The sequence below is a fragment of the Canis lupus genome, chromosome 4 (genome assembly GCF_048164855.1).
Source record: "Canis lupus baileyi chromosome 4, mCanLup2.hap1, whole genome shotgun sequence".
Lineage (NCBI taxonomy): Eukaryota > Metazoa > Chordata > Mammalia > Carnivora > Canidae > Canis > Canis lupus.
This window is the reverse complement of record NC_132841.1, coordinates 23490058-23506113: the sequence shown is the minus strand read 5'-3', so window position 1 is coordinate 23506113 and position 16056 is coordinate 23490058. Positions and strand designations below refer to the sequence as shown.

General features: G+C 40.8%; 1 protein-coding gene across 5 annotated transcripts in view; it reads left to right on the top strand.

Moving 5' to 3' along the window:
• ASCC1 (activating signal cointegrator 1 complex subunit 1) overlaps positions 1 to 16056 on the top strand; it is a 105433-nt gene that overhangs the window by 88468 nt on the left and 909 nt on the right. For 4 of the 5 annotated variants that reach the window (XM_072823502.1, XM_072823504.1, XM_072823500.1 and 1 more), the window contains one exon: positions 8121 to 10324. The exons of the other annotated variant lie outside the window; for it this stretch is intronic. In XM_072823502.1, coding sequence (XP_072679603.1) covers positions 8121 to 8237 — 117 coding nt within the window. In that variant the 3' untranslated portion in view covers positions 8238 to 10324. Of the gene's footprint in view, positions 1 to 8120; positions 10325 to 16056 lie in introns of those variants that run through there. 5 annotated transcript variants of the gene reach the window in all.

The following is a 16056-nucleotide window of genomic DNA, read 5'->3' as shown; positions in this document are numbered from 1 at the left end:
GATGGGAGCCACCTGGGTGGCTCAGTGGTTGAGTGTCTGCTTTTGGCTCAGGTGGTGATCTCGGAGTCTTGGGATTGAGTTCTGCATCGAGCTCCTTGCAGGGAGCCTGCTTCTCCCTCTGCCTATGTTTGTGCTCCTCTCTCTGAGTCTCTCATGAATAAATAAATAAAATTAAAAAAAAAAAAAAAAAGGATGGGAGGCCTTTTTTTGACCCCTGAACTTGTTGGATCTCCATTTTCCTTCCTCCCTCCCTCCCTCCCTCCCTCCCTCCCTTCCTTCCTTCCTTCCTTCCTTCCTTCCTTCCTTCCTTCCTTCCTTCCTTCCTTCCTTCCCTTTCTCTTTCTTTCTTTCTTTCTTTCTTTCTTTCTTTCTTTCTTTCTTTCTTTCTTTCTTTCTTTCTTTCGATTTTATTTATTTATTCATGAGAGAGAGAGAATGAGAGAGAGAAAGAGAGAGGCAGAGACACAGGCAGAGGAGAAGCAGGTTCCATGCAAGGAGCCTGACATGGGACTCAATCCGGGGTCTCCAGGATCAGGCCCTGGGCTGAAGGTGGCGCTAAACCGCTGAGCCACCCAGGCTGCCCTTCCTTCTTTCTTCATTCCTATCTCCCACGTTTACTCTCCAGAAGTAATGTCGCATGTAGCCAGAAGAAAAATGAAGGTACAGAAAGGCTTGAGAACTTGAATTGTGTGGTACCTTGGCAGAAATTCAGAATATTTTTTTTCTTTTAGGCTAGGGGAGTTTTAACAAAACTTTGAAAGAAAACTTATTTGTAGGAAAAAAAAAAAACCCTTATCTGTGATCCTAACTGTAAGTGAGATTAGTACTGTGACATACATAGAGCTGTGATATTGTTCAAACCTGTTATGTTTGTAGTCTGGTGTCCATTACTTTCTATCTACTACCTAAAGTCTCCATCTTGTGTGTGGAGGCCAATTTCATGAAGAATGCTTCTGAAGTATACCATTATTTGTTTTGCTTTTCAGTTAGGTGCTCCCAAGGGCTGTGATGATAGCTTTTCACATTATTTGTTTCTCATTCTTGGCCACAGAACCACGTGAACAGTTTCTTTGCAGACTGATGGCATACACATGGCCCAAGAATGAAACATCTCCTCTTGGCATTCTTCGGCACAGATTTGTTGTTCAAATTGTGATGCACGTAACACACTGCCTTGTGGATTTGGCCTTCCACTGACCTGTGTTCTGAGCCTGACCCTGGGATCTCTTAAATTTATATCACAAAGTTAGTGGTCCTAGCCTATCTGGTTCTTTTCTTTTAAATAATAAAGCTCAGCTCTGTTTTACATCACAGCAATCTTTTGAAGGGTTACTGAGTTTTGTGAGATACTTTTAGATCCTTAGAGGAAAGGTGTTATTTAATCACAGCAAGGCTTCATGCTGGGAATGCCTTCCTACAGAGCTCTGAGTGCTTTGTCAGACTATCTTCCATTCATCCCCATCCCTGGTAGGGAGATTGGTGGGTAAGCATTGTTATTAAGTACAAAATAGTGTTATTACTGTTACTTTTATCTATAGTGGGGGGGGGCAGTAATTATAAGAAATAGAACTTGGTAAAACAGATTATAGAAGAAAAACTAAGAAACCCTCAAAAGTATCATGCACTTGATACTCCTGTTTACTTTGGGTTTCAAAAGTCTGAGTCCCATATATGAAAACAATAGAAAGCATCCCTTCTTCTGGAGAAATGGGACCCAGTACATCTTGCCAAATACTTGCATTAATTGAACACCAGTATTTATTTTCAGTTGTATCACTTTATGTTTTAAGGGTTAGTTTAACTCACATATGCCAGGAATGATTATACATTTCATAGGAATTAGATATTTGGATCCTTATTTTGGACTTTGAAATGAATTTCCTCCTAGTGAAGGTGTGTTAGACAGCAAATAGTTCACTGAGGCCTCCCAGTACGAGAATTAGATTTCTGTAAAGGAGAGGTCTTTGGAGAGAGGGGCCACTACTTTGTCTAAGATGGAAGAAAGAGAACAAGCCTCCTTTGGGAAGCCGCATGGGCAGAGATCCCCAACAGGTGTGCCATTATGCTATTGAGGATTGGCCATTCATTCCATTTTGTGGCTTGAGGTCACAGATGCGAGAAGGCTCCTCTCCACCCTCATCCCACTTCTGTCTGAGATTTTTTGTATCATCTTTGTTACATGTGGAGTTCTTTCTGGTCTTTGGTAGTTGTGTCATAGGGCCTGGGAGGAAGGTCTGAAATGAATGCAAGGAAAAATGACCACAATCAGCCCTTCCATCTCACTGTTTTCTTTCAGTGTATACCACAACATTACTAGAAATCAATAATTCCCATTGTGTTCTCCCTAGGAAACAAACATGTACAAGCTAAGAAATGATAGGCTTCACAGGTCATGTGAACAGGGGACAGCAGGATGGTTGGATTTTATCTTGCACGTCTCTGTCAGGGAAGCCTTGGTTTCGACCTGTTTAAAAAAAAAAAAAAAAAAAAAAAACAACGAAATTCATCTGAGTTAATTTGAAGATCTGATTCAGTTTATTTAATGATTCGTGAATCCAGCAGCATCCCATTTTAGCAGATAGAAAGGAACTCCAAGGAGCTGTATAAAATGAAAGGCTTTTATTGGAAGAAGGGGGGTGGAAAAAGGAAGTTTCCAACAAGAAGTGGTTTGTTTCAGGCAAAGTCACCTTCCTTTAGGGGAGGGCAGGGGTCTCTCAGGCAGATGACCCCACCATTACCGACCAGGGAATTCCAGATTGACTAGTGAAAGGTCACATTCCTGGGAGAGGCTGAAACTGCAGTCAGGTTAGATATTAAATCTTGGTTTGCTGATGTGGGGCTTAGCACAGGTGACTCCATTTGGGGCCTGTTTTTATTTTTAACAGATCCAGACCTTTCATCTTGATGGTCCACATTTCTCTCTTTACTTGGTCAAAGGGAAAGTTTGTTCTATTTTCTAAAGATACTAGGAGTATTCAACAAAAGATAGCAGCTGTGTGCACAGCAACTTTCAAATGTCATATCTGTGCCTACTTAGATTTAAAATTTTTAGATTGTTCAAATTGGTACTTACTGCTTATAAGTAGTATCCCAAATATTTGAAGTCTTAAATCCTAATTTTATTTCCTTATCAAATATTTGTGGTTTTGTGAGCTGTTCATTGTTATGTTCCTTTGTAGCAGGCTTTTAAAAAAAATGCTGGCTTCCAGCACAACAGGGCTGTGTGTGTGTGTATGTGTGTGTGTGTGTGTGTGAGAGAGAGAAGAGAGAGAGAAAGAAAAAGAAAGAAAGAAAGAAAGAAAGAAAGAAAGAAAGAAAGAAAAAGAAAAAAAGAAAAAGAAAGAAAAGAAAGAAAGAAAAAGAATGTTTGTGGAAGAAAAAGAATGGTTTAGGTTTCAGAATTCCCAAGGGAATTGTTCTAAAACAACAATGAAGAGAAAAAAAAACAGCATGATTTAAATGCCTTGGTGTGATTCTTTCTTAATTTAAAATTTTCCTGTTAAGTCTTTTATTTCCCAAACAATAGACCACTTTGCTCTTCATGAACTACTTTAAGCTAGAGCAACCGAGTTTCTTTTTCCTTTTTATAGTTTAAGATTTTTCCTCTTTCCCCTTTCAGGTACTTAATTAAATAGAACTCCCTCGTGCTCATTTTCAACCAGAATTCAAGTAAAATTCTTCCAGCCTTCCAGTTCTTACACCAGGTCCTCAAGAAGAGGTGGCAGTGAAAGTAGGAGTAACCAGTGGAAGACTGTGTTTGTTTCAATCTCGAGTTGTTGGGTAGAGCACCCCCACTGTGGCTTAAGCAGAGATGTTGGAAGGCACTGCCCAGGAAGGGGACGGGGGGTGCCGGAGTTCACCAGCCCATCCAGTTAGGCTGCCCGGGTTTAAATCTCCACTTTCTTTTTTTCTTTTCCAGCTTTATTTCATACCCTTTATTTGCTATGTATTTGCTGTGTACCTATGGGCAAGTCACTTAAGCCTTTTAAATTTCAGGTTCACCTGTGAAATAGAAATTAATAATTAGTATCTGCTTCTTGGGGTTTTGAGGATACAGTCACATAGTCAGGTGTAGCCCACAGCCTAGTGCCTGGCACACATGCTTGCCCAGTAAGTTGGCCAGTAACAGTATTTATTTTATTAGCATTGTTGTCAATACTTATATTTGTATCATTCATTATGATCTTTCAATATATATTTAATACTATTGGCATTAGTAACTGTGTTAAAAATCTCGTTAACAATACATTTGAGTTCATAAAAAGTTTAAATTGACTGGCAAAAACCACAGCAAGCAAAGTCGAATAACAAACGGGGTGGGGTGGTAGTGGGGGCTATATTTGCAATTCATAACATAGACCAGGGTTCATTTCTCTAATACATAGAGAACTACTCAAAAAAAAAGAATTGTCATAAGGCTTTTTATGGTGGTATTCTATCACTTAACTGTGCTACATATTCCATGCCATGAATGCATATATTCAGATCAAAACAGGAAAACTCGAGGTTGGAGAGGGGCTTGGGACACATATCGCCAAAGAAATGTTGTTACTCAGCGGTACCTTCATATTTATCCTGTCACCCATGATTTTCTCTTTTCCTGGTTCCCTCACACTCACAAAGTCATGGAGTGTTTTCTGGGTTTCATTCAGAGTATTTCACATCTGCTCCAATCATTCCAGGCCTACAAATACTATTTTAGTTAAAAAGACACGCAATATCAGACTGAACTGCTGCCCTGGTTTCCCTTACTTTCTCTTTCACTCCACTAAGCGCCACAGTATACCATACCATACCAATATCAGTTTCCCTAAAACAGGGTTTTCATGTTGGGCCACCCACCTGCTCAGAAACCTTCAGTGGTTGCCTACCATCTAGAATGGAGTCTGACTTCTGAACCCAACCCTCAGGGTCCCTTCATGTGATTCACTGTTCTTACGTCTCTAGCCTTAGTCTTTCTCACTGTGACTCTTTAGGGACCTTCTAAACACCTACCCCGGTCTGCTTGGCCTGGTTCACCATGCCCATTTCTGCCTTCATGCTGTCCTGCTCAGCTCCCATTTCCTCCATCCAGATGGCTGTCCTTGGTGCCGAGTCCTCAGTGCCCATTGTTTTCTTTGTACCTCGCTGCATTTATTGGTTGTCTGGACCTTTTCATGTTTAATCTTTGCCACCTATGTTGTTTTAGGTAAACTTTTTCACTGAAGTAGAACATAATCCAGAAATGCACAGATCACAAAGTAAATCAGTAACTTTTTACAAGGTGAACACACCCATGTCATCGATGTTCTTCTCTTGTGATTCGTACCCGGTCTCCCTAAGTAGATGATAAGCACTCGAGAGACAGAACCACATCGTATGCCTTTGCCTGAAAATGCATCACATCAGGTGCTCAGTGACATTCCAGATTAGAAATTGGAGCTAAGAAAGGGGTCTAGGCTTTGACAAATAAGAAACAGACATTTAAAAGGAGTATGTGAAATTTCCATTACTAACCACAAATTCTTTCCTGACAACTAGCTACAGTTGAGATATGATTAGAGGTAATATAATTTTGGTGAGTCCTGTTCAAGGACTTCTAGGTGGTGACCTTTAAATCCAGCCTGAACAAGGCTATGTCATAGCTTTCTCTTTTCACATAAGATATACACACATGTACATTAGCTTTTGTTGTCATTAGTTTTTGTTGTCATTCTCTCCAGCAAATATTTATTGATCATACACACAGTCTACTAGGTATGGTTCTAGCGTATGGTAGTATTCAGCTGTGAATGACATAAAAGATCCTTCCTCAATAGACCTTACTTTTTTTTTTTAATTTTTATTTATTTATGATAGTCACATACAGAGAGAGAGAGAGAGAGGCAGAGACACAGGCAGAGGGAGAAGCAGGCTCCATGCACCGGGAGCCTGACGTGGGATTCGATCCCGGGTCTCCAGGATTGCGCCCTGGGCCAAAGGCAGGAGCCAAACCGCTGCGCCACCCAGGGATCCCTAGACCTTACATTTTAATGTCACTAGAAATAATTGATAGAAATGAAAGAAAGGCTTAAGACTAAAGATATATATAACAAGGCCTAACCCACACAAGAACTGTGAAAAATTGTTACAAAATCCTTATCAGCATACAGAGGGAGTAAGAGCGTGGAGATAGGAAGGAAGATCACCACTGCACTAGTGACTTCTGGGTAAGAAATCCATTTGTGACATTATCAAAGGTATGAAAGAAGACAGCAATACAGAAAGATAAAATAAGCTCAGGGTTAATGAGAACAGAGAGATACCAAAAACATCATAGGGAATACTTAATTTTTTAGTTGCGCCTTACAGTTTACTTTGACTTGTTCATCTTACCGGATCTTTGCCACTCTTGATCTTGTACAGTGGGCAGCGTGATCTACGCACAGTCACGCAGCTCCTGTGTGCTGGGTGTGAATGTAGACTGAGTTCAGTACTCTTTCCCAGGCTGCTCTTACCACCATATTTACTATTTACTTCAAAGCTGAAGCACGAGGATCTCCCTGGCAAATCATGCCATCCAGAGGTTATCCACAAAAGGCAAAGTGAAGTCAGAGGCTGATCACTGCCCACTCCTAGGTGTGGCTCCATCACTTGGAAACAGGGGCAAAGGGAATAGAAGGTAGAGGACCCAAAAGCCGCTAATCCTGAAAAAGTAACTTGTTGAAAGTATTATGAGTTCCCTTTTAGTTTAGTTTTAGTCTTTTATTGTCCCTTTGGTGCTCTTTTTTGTACCTGGAAGACTTCAGTTTGCAAAGCTATAAATCTGCCAGTCTTGTTGACGTGGCTTTCACTTCAAATTAAGGTTCAGCAAAGGGATTAGCAGATAACCATTTTGGCTGTATTTTTTTACACAAAGGGATGGATATGGTTTGAACAGGCTGCCAAAGCCAGGAAGAGAAGTTAATTGTGTAAATCAATGCAGGCAAGAGCTGATCACCTTTCTGAAAGACAAGACAATGCAGCCTACAACCTCTAAATAGATCTCTTTGGGGTCAAGTTGATGTCATGTTGAAGAATCAATATTTACTAGGCTTTATAAAGTTAGCCTTAATGAACCCCAGTCATTTTGCTAGGCCACTAATTGCAGGAAGAGGAAAGGCGACAGTGGCTGAAGTCCATGGCTGTGGAGGTTGTATAAAAATAAGTGAAGAGACAGTCACTGGCTTATGTGCCAAGGTCCCACCTTAACGTTCTACCCAAGCATTGTTGGGTATATGTGTTGAAAGGCTTTCTTGGGATTTTACTGACATTTTAAGAAGTGGCAACTCTTGCATCCTAACAGAAAAAGGTAAGTCCTTTACACTTTGACACTGTTTTCTAAATGGTTAATTTTCTGGGATGAGTTCTGATGTCATTTTAGATTTTGCCGTATACATGTGCTAATCACAAGGACAGGTCCCTCCCTCTGACTCACTTGAAAGCTTTTAAAGTAAAGAATTGAAGTAAAGAGCAAATGCTTTACTTTTGGACGCTGGCTTCAATCCAAGTCAAGTAAAAGGTTTTTGATAAATATTATCATTTGCACGTGTGATATCATCCAGTAGAAGGCTGTTTGGTATGTCTAAGAGTTCTATATTCCTTGAGGGGTTGTCAGAATCACTGGTGGGTGAGGAGCCTTATCTTCTATTTATTTTAGTCTCCGTTTCTACTAAATGTTGATAACTAGGTGGAGCAGTGTACTGTATCACATCTTATCCTGGCTGTAACGAAATGAGAGGATAGACTCAGGAACTGAAAGTCCTCAAGCATGGTGGGTGAGGTGCTGTCAGTCAGAGTGCGGCCCCAGGATGTTTTATGCAAGTGCTTGGTCACATCGGCTTAGTAGATAAATTCTGAAAGAATTGACTTTTCAGCCCTTTTTCTGTAGTGCTTTTTATCAGAGGAGGCTTTAAAATTCACCAGAGAGAGAGCTGCTGTTCTCTTCTCACTCCCACTCTCGTCCCTTCTCTCCAGGATCATTTTTCAGAATAAATACTGAAAAGAAAAAGCACGAGAGGTTTGTTGGGATTGTTGTAGTGTTTTTACAAGAGAATCTGTTGTTATTTTCATCTATAATTTCCTTTGGATATTCATTCTGGGTTTGTATTCTTTCTTTTCAGCTGTTTGAGAACTTCTACTTTGGTACCCTGAAGCTCAATTCAATTCACATCTCCCAGAGGTTTACAGTAGACAGCTTTGGGAACTACGCCTCCTGTGGGCAAATTGACTTCTCCTGAGGTGGATCTTGGGAAACACTATAAATTGAACATCCTCACAAGGTGCCGAGGGAAAGTACCTTTGTTTTAATTACTGAGAACGGATGGAGAAATTCGGATGGTGACTTTCCTGGGTGGTTCCCCATACACACCATGGTCTCTAATGGTTGTCCACAGTCATCAAACTGTCTGCCAGCCAAGATGGTTGGAGGTACATGGTGGTTGTGTAACTCTTGCGTGTTCATTTTTCGTAGGATCTACCTTTCTTTCTGAAGTTCCTCTCTGGACATGTATGTCTCAAGCTCATGGGAGCAGAGATTCACATTCTCTCATACACCAATGATTTTGCTCCAGCCATTAAACTCTTTCATATTAATACTTTAAAAGAGAATTAAAGACTTGGTTTTGTTACTCTCCACCTAAATCAAATGTCTACAGTTTTTAGGTTTGATTTTTGCTTCCCTTTATGCCTTTTTTTTTTTTAAGATTTTATTTATTTATTTATTTGACAGAGAGAGCAGGAGAGCCCAAGTGAGGGGAGAAGCAGGCAGAGGTAGAGGAAGAAGCAGACTCCATGCTGAGCAGAGAGCCCAATGTGGGGCTCTATTCTAGGACCCTGGGATCATAATCGAAGCCAAAGGCAGACACTTAACTGATTGAGCAACCCAGGTGCCCCAGATTTTATTTATTTTAGAGAGAGAAAGAGCAGGAGGAGGGGCAGAGGGAGAAAGGGATTCCCGAGCAGACTCCACGCTGAGCACAGAGCCTGATCTCATGACCCTGAGATCATGACCTGAGCTGAAATCAAAAGTCAGACACTTAACCCACTGAACTACCCAGGCGCCCCTGTACCTTAACTTTTTTTTTTTTTTTTAAGATTTTTCTAATTTGAGAGTGAGTGTGCATGTGAGAGAGTACACGAGTAAGGGGGGCAGGCGGCAGGCAGAGGGAGTAGGGGAAGCAGATTCCCCACTAAATAGGGAGCCCGATTCAGGACTCAGTACCACGATTCTGGGATCATGACCTGAGCTGAAGGCAGATGCTCAACCAGTTGGGCCATCCAGATGCCCCTGTACCTTAACTTTGAATCACTACCCATTCTTTTTTATTGTGGTAAAAAACACATGACATAAGGTTTGCCATCTTTTTTTTAAAAAAGGATTTTATTTATTCATGAGAGAGAGAGAGAGAGGCAGAGGGAGAAGCAGGCTCCATGCAGGGAGCCCAACGCAGGACTCGATCCCAGGACCCCAGGATCAGGCCCTGGGCTGAAGGTGGCGCTAAACCGCTGAGCCACCCGGGCTGCCCAAATATTTGTCTTTTTGTGACTGGCCTCTTTCACTTTGCATAATATTCTCAAGGTTCATCTATGATGTAGCACTTCTCAGAATTTCCTTCCTTTAAAAAAGGCCAAAGAATATTCCATTGTATTTGTATACCACGTTTTGTTTATCCACTCTGTCACCAGTGCACAGTGGGTTTCTTGACCTCTTGGCTGTTGTGAATAGTGCTCTATGAACATGGGTGAACAGGTATCTCTTTGTGATCCTGCTTTCAGTTCCCTTACTACTCAGAATTTTATCTTTGGCAAAATAAAGTTTTTATCTTTTGCTTTGGTCTGTCCTCTTTCTTCTTTCCAGGCCACTAATGGAGTTACAGTATCATAGTGCTTTTATATTTACTTCTCAGGGCAGTAGCAGTAGAGACAGTGAGGAGATCAGCAGGACGATGCAGAGTTCCCTGGGACAGGGTCAGTCAGCTGCAGAAGTTCCTCCCTCCTTGCCACAGACCAGCAGACAGAGAGGGCTCCCAGCACAGCTTTGCCTAACCCATCAGTCCCATCACATGCTCTGCTGGGGAACTCCAGCAGAGCATGTGATGCTCGTACATGCATCTCCTCCTAATCACGTCCCTCTCCCTCCATGTCCCCTCTTTTCTCTTCTCTCCATTCCTTACTCTTGTTTTGATTCTTTCTTTCTGTTTGAAAAGTCTGATTCTGAACCCTATGTGTTAATGCCACTACATAGTAAGGGCTATGTATCACACTCAGATTTGTTTATCAGTGTGACTGTACAGATCACTTTTGAATAAACGAATTTCCACAGTAACTGTGTTTTTCTTTTAGTATTATCATACAGTGTTAGCTTGACCCCCTAAGTCTGGGTGTGTTGGAATATAGTGTTGCCATCACTTATCCCCTGTAGATGTATCATTCATCCAGAACTTACATATTAGTGCCTGCAGGGTTGGTTTTTTTCCCCCCAGAAATTTCCTACTAGTAACATTCTTTTTTTTTTTTTTTTTTTTGATTTAAGTTGAGATTTTACCTTGTTTACTGTCAGTGGTTAGATGGCACGTGGGAGTGAATGCTCCAAGGGATCATACTGGATAGTGCAGCTGATAGCAGAGCTCAGTGACCTCATCTCATCCCGGCACTTTCTTTCTTACTGGCTGCTTTCCGACACCTGCTTCCTCAGCAGGCTTGACAGGAAGTAAAGATGTTTTATTTTGGATGTCAGAGATTTATGACCTGTATTTCTGGTAAATTTTTTTTAAGTTTTATCTTTGGAAAAGTGTAACTTTGTATATCAAATCCTTAATTCTTTTTTTATATAAATATATAAACATTTTATTTTTTAAAGTAATCTTTTTTTTAATTTATTTTTTTAATTTTTTTAATTTTTTTTATTTTAAAGTAATCTTTACACCCAACGTGGGGCCTGAACTCACAACCCCGAGATCAAGAGGCGCATGCTCTGCCAACCGAGCCAGCCAGGTGCCTCCAAATCCTAAATTCTTAATAGAATTGGAGATTTGATTATTTAAAATTTAGAAATACCTGTGCATTTAAGGACCTATTGTATTTTTTTTAAGATTTTATTTATTTATTTGAGAGAGAAAGTACTAGCAGGGGGAGGGGCGCAGGGGGAGGGACACAGGGAGAGAGAGAGGTGACTCTCCACCAAGCAGGGAGCCTGGTGTGGGGGCTCCATCCCAGGATCCTGGGATCATGACCTGAGCCAAAGGGAGATGTTTAACTGACTGAGCCACCCAGGCGCCTCCTATTGTATTAAGTAATTTTTCACGAGTAAGTTACCTTTCTTACTCTCCTCTCACAACTCTGCAGTGGCTTTTTCCAGAGGCTACATGACATAGTGACATCTTCACTCCAGTGGTTAATGGAACATATACTTGTGTATTTTTGTGTTTCCTAGAATCTTGTAAGTTGTAGAAATTTGTGAGAATTTTCCAAGATTCAAGATCGCCTCTCACCAAACCGTATGGGGTACATGTTGGAAAATTTGCTATTGTGTTTATAATCAAATCTCCTTTAATATTATCACTTAGCAATTCATTCTGTGCTGGAATAAAGTTAAATGGCAGCTCACATCACTCCAGCCAGTGTTTGACTGGCTTCACATCAGCTCCTCAGGGAGGAGGAAGGAAAATGATCTCTCCTGCAGTTACCACACAAGATCTGTGTTGTTATATAAGAACTTTATCATGGGAGAATAATCTTGATTTTCTTGGAGGAGATACAATGAATTAGCTCTGGACAAACTCCATATCCATGGTAGAAACATGATAAACAACATTTCTTATGGTGGTTATTTTTAAGTGAGCTCCAGAATTTACATTGATGAGAATTCAGCTTCATAGAGACCCAAAGCTTGGTTCAGATTCACTTTTGTGCCGTGCTCTGTTCCTGAAGCTGAAGGGAACCCAATAGCACCAGGGGTGTATTGAGTGGAGGAACACCTCTCAGATTCTCCCTTGATGCCTGCAGGGAACACAGATACCCCAGGATGCTGCAGGCCAGCAAAAGGCCTGCCCTTGGGGCTGTTTTTATTAATAACTTTTTTGTTGTTAATAAAATGTACTTTTAAACAAAAGATCAAATACATTCACTTTGTGGCGAGTCATCCAGCTACTCTTTATGCTTTATGCTCTTTTCTATGTGTATTTTATACTTCAGTTTAAATGTTGATTTAAAAACAAATTTCAGGGCACCTGGGTGGCTCAGCAGTTGGGCGTCTGCCTTCAGTTCAGGGCATGATCCCGGAGTCCTGGGATCAAGTCCCACATCGGGCTCCCTGGGGGGAGCCTGCTTCTCCCTCTGCCTGCCTCTCTCTCTGTGTGTCTCATGAATAAATAAATAAAATCTAAAAATAAAATAAAATAAAAAATAAAAACAAATTTCATCATCCAGAGGTTACTACACTCTATGCATTTAAGCACAAATCATATTATATTGTTAAATGTTTCACAAATTACAGCTATTATTTGCAGAATGCTCACATTTGTCTTTTATGTATTAACTCATTTTTTAAAAAATATTTCATTTATTTGAGAAAGAGTGCAAGTGGGGGGATGGGGCAGAGGAAGAGAGAGAATCTCAAGCAGACCACCCCCCACCCTAGCTGAATGGGGAGCTGGACACAGGGCTCAATCCCAGGACCCTGAGATCATGACCTGAGCCAAAGGCAGAGGCTTACCAGCTGAACTACCTAGGTGTCCCGAGTATTTACTCATTAATTTTTACAACAGCCCACTTAAGTTGGTATTATCGTTACCCTCATTTTATAAATTGAGGCTTAACAAGGTTAGGAGATTTGCCTGAGGTCATAACAGTCTCTACCACCAGTTCTTAAAATGTGGCCTGTGGACCCCTGGGAATCCCTGAGAGCCTTTTAGAGCTGTGTGTGAGGTCCAGATTGTTTTCTTAAAAATACAAAGGTATTATTTGCTTTTTTCATTCTCATTCTCTCGTGCGTGTACTTTAGAGTTTTCCAGAGGCTATGCGACATGGTGACATCATCACTTTGATGGTTAATGGAATATGTGCTTGTATATTTTTTTGTTTTCTAGAATTTTGTAAGTTGGCAGCTTTCCATGATAAGTAATATGTTTTTAGACTCCATTCGCTCTCAGTATTTCTACTATGCTCTTACTAGCTATTTTTATCAGCTGTTTATGGGCTGCATTATATCCCTAGGAAGCCCTAACCCCCCAGTACCTCAAAATGTGGTTGTGTTTGGAGACAGGGCCTTTAAACAGGTGATTAAGTAAAAAATAGAGGACAAGGCCTTTGGGGTAGGTCCCATTCCAATCTGACTGATGTCTTTATGAGAAGAGGAAATACGGACACATTAGACCCCTGGCCTCCAAGATCGGCCTTCTCTGAGTCTGTCTTCAAAAAAGGTTGGTGATGACATCACCAAGGCAACCAGTGACTGGAGGGGCCTGAGGATTACAGTGAAACTGACCATCCAGGACAGAGAGACCCAGATTGAGATAGTGCCTTCTGCCTCTGCCCTGATCCGTGGGCTGCAGTGTGCCTGGCTGCTACCTTCATGACATCAACGGTGGTGTGGTGAAATGTCCAGTTAGTAAAGAACTAGAAAGGAAGATACTTCATGAAGGATTGCTTGACAACCAAAGGAAAAGTCCATCAGAAACGTGTGTGCATAGAGGAATGACCATGTATGACACAGCAAGAAGGCAGCCATCTGCAAGCCAGGAAGAAGGGCCTCAGAAGAAGCAAAACATAGCAACACCTTAATCTTGGACTTCTAGTCTCCAGGACTCTGAGAAAATAAATTCCTGTTGTTGAAGCCACCCAGTTTGTGGTATTTTGTTTTGGCAATCCTAACAAACTAATATACTTGTTATAATGCAGAAGCTAATCTACCTGTCATCTTTTGAACCAGACATTAAATGTAAATCAGTGCCGTCTTCTTGCTAAGTTTTTTGGGGAAATATGGTTGTATTTCATAAAATATATTATTTTGTTAATATGTAATGTGTTATCTTAAAATAAACATTTCTTCCCAATTCCTTAGGAGTTGTTTTTTTAAGATTATTTATTTATTTATTCATGAGAGACACAGAGACATAGGCAGAGGGAGAAGCAGGCTCCCTGCAAGGAGCCCAGTGTGTGACTCAGTCCCAGGACCCTGGGATCAAGCCCTGAGTCGAAGGGAGATGCCCAACCGCTGAGCCACCCAGGCATTCCCCTTAGGAGTTTTCTTTAAATATTTAATTTTTTTAAGAGCAATTTTAAGTTCACAGCAAAATTGAGAGGCAGGCTTAGTTTTATTTTCAAGTACAATAGGTGATATCCATAGGTATCCTCAATAATTTCTTAGTGTAAAGGACCTCCAAGACCAGAAAGTTTGACAACTGCTATACTATACTATACCAAATGGGATCATATTGCACATGATCTTCTGTAACAAGCTTTTCTCATCCAGTAGGAAGTAGTGGGTCATCTTAGTTGTCAACAGGTACAGATCTACATTATTTTTTTTTCTTTAGATCTACATTATTTTTAATGTCTGTGCAGTAGTCCATTGTGTGTATGTATTACACTTTAACTAGTTGGTCCATGACTAACAATGAGTTAGTTGGTTTCCAGGTTTTCTATTATAAACAGTTCTGGATGGAGTATCTTTGTACATTTTAAAAATTCTTACGAGGTCATCCAGAAATGAGATTACATGGTTTTAAAGATGTGGTTAAATTTAAGTTTATTATTTGGAAACTAAGGTTCCTCCATTTTGTATTGGTAAATACTAAATACAAACAGAAAAATGCATAAAATGTATGTACCACTTAACAAATACACCCAGTAGCTTTTGGGCCTATTCGTTTGAAAAGGCCAACCTAGTAATTCAAAGTTTAGGAAACCCTTTTCTTCTTTATAAATTGTAATTGTCCATTTTCTACAACTTGTTTAGCTGTCATCTGGAGAATTGGATTCTCTCCCCTAAATTAGCTTTGCTATTGGTTTAATGAACAGTCATGGATTCTTGTTGATTTGCTTTCAGCGCAAATCAGCTGACCCAGCTTGAAGGTATTTCAGAGGACCAATCCCACTGGAGGAGCTACCCAGAGTGTGGGAAACATTTTGACCTTCAAAAGTCTGGAAACATCTATTGTCTTATTGATGGGCATCCTGTCCCTGCCTGTCCAAACTCTTGATGGGCAACTTTGGTAATTGTAACAGATCAAGGACCTCACACGATAGTATTGGAATGGGGGAGCTGTCTAGAATCTACTTCCTCAGTGCCCTGGCGGTATGCATTGAGCTTTGCTAAAAGACTAGGATTGAGATGGTGGGGAAGGATTTTAGTACATCTTCATAACTTTGGAGCATTAGAGCCTTCTCAACCTGAGAAAAGAACTAATATTTTTTTAACGCCCACTGTGCTCAAACAGTGTGTAGTTACGCACGAGTTTCACAGAGGTCTGAGATGGGTGGTATTATCATTCCAGATAGAAAATAGATGAGGGAACTTGCCCAATAACACAGCTAGTAGGTGGGCTTCCACCCCCAGTCTACCAACAAACTGCTCTCCCACCACAGAGTGCTGCTGTACAAGCCAGCAAGGCTGCTTTATTTACTGGGAGATGAGGACATCGGTGGCCAGGGCCTCCCTGCAGCACCACCTCTAAATCCAACCGCAAAGCAAAAAGAAAACACGGAAAAGAAGCTATTGTTTTCTGTTTTCCCAAGGGGACCCCAACCCAAGCCATTGATGCAGTCAAAATTCCCAGGCAGGCTAGATTCAGGGTGACTATGAACCTTCTAACCTATGTTTTTTCCTACCGATTAAGATCATGTTTTTCATTGCCTTTGATTTTTTTTTTCTTTGAGACCACAGCAGCCAAGTCTTTTTATAAAAACAATCTAGGGCTTAGGTCCCAAAAGTTCATTATGTTTTGTCCCGTAAGATTCTCCATGTTTCCTCTTCAGTTTATTTGTCATGTAAACCTCACCCCATCTCTGCTCTGATCCTGGGACTGCCCAACCTCCAGCCTTCCCAACTGGTAGGTC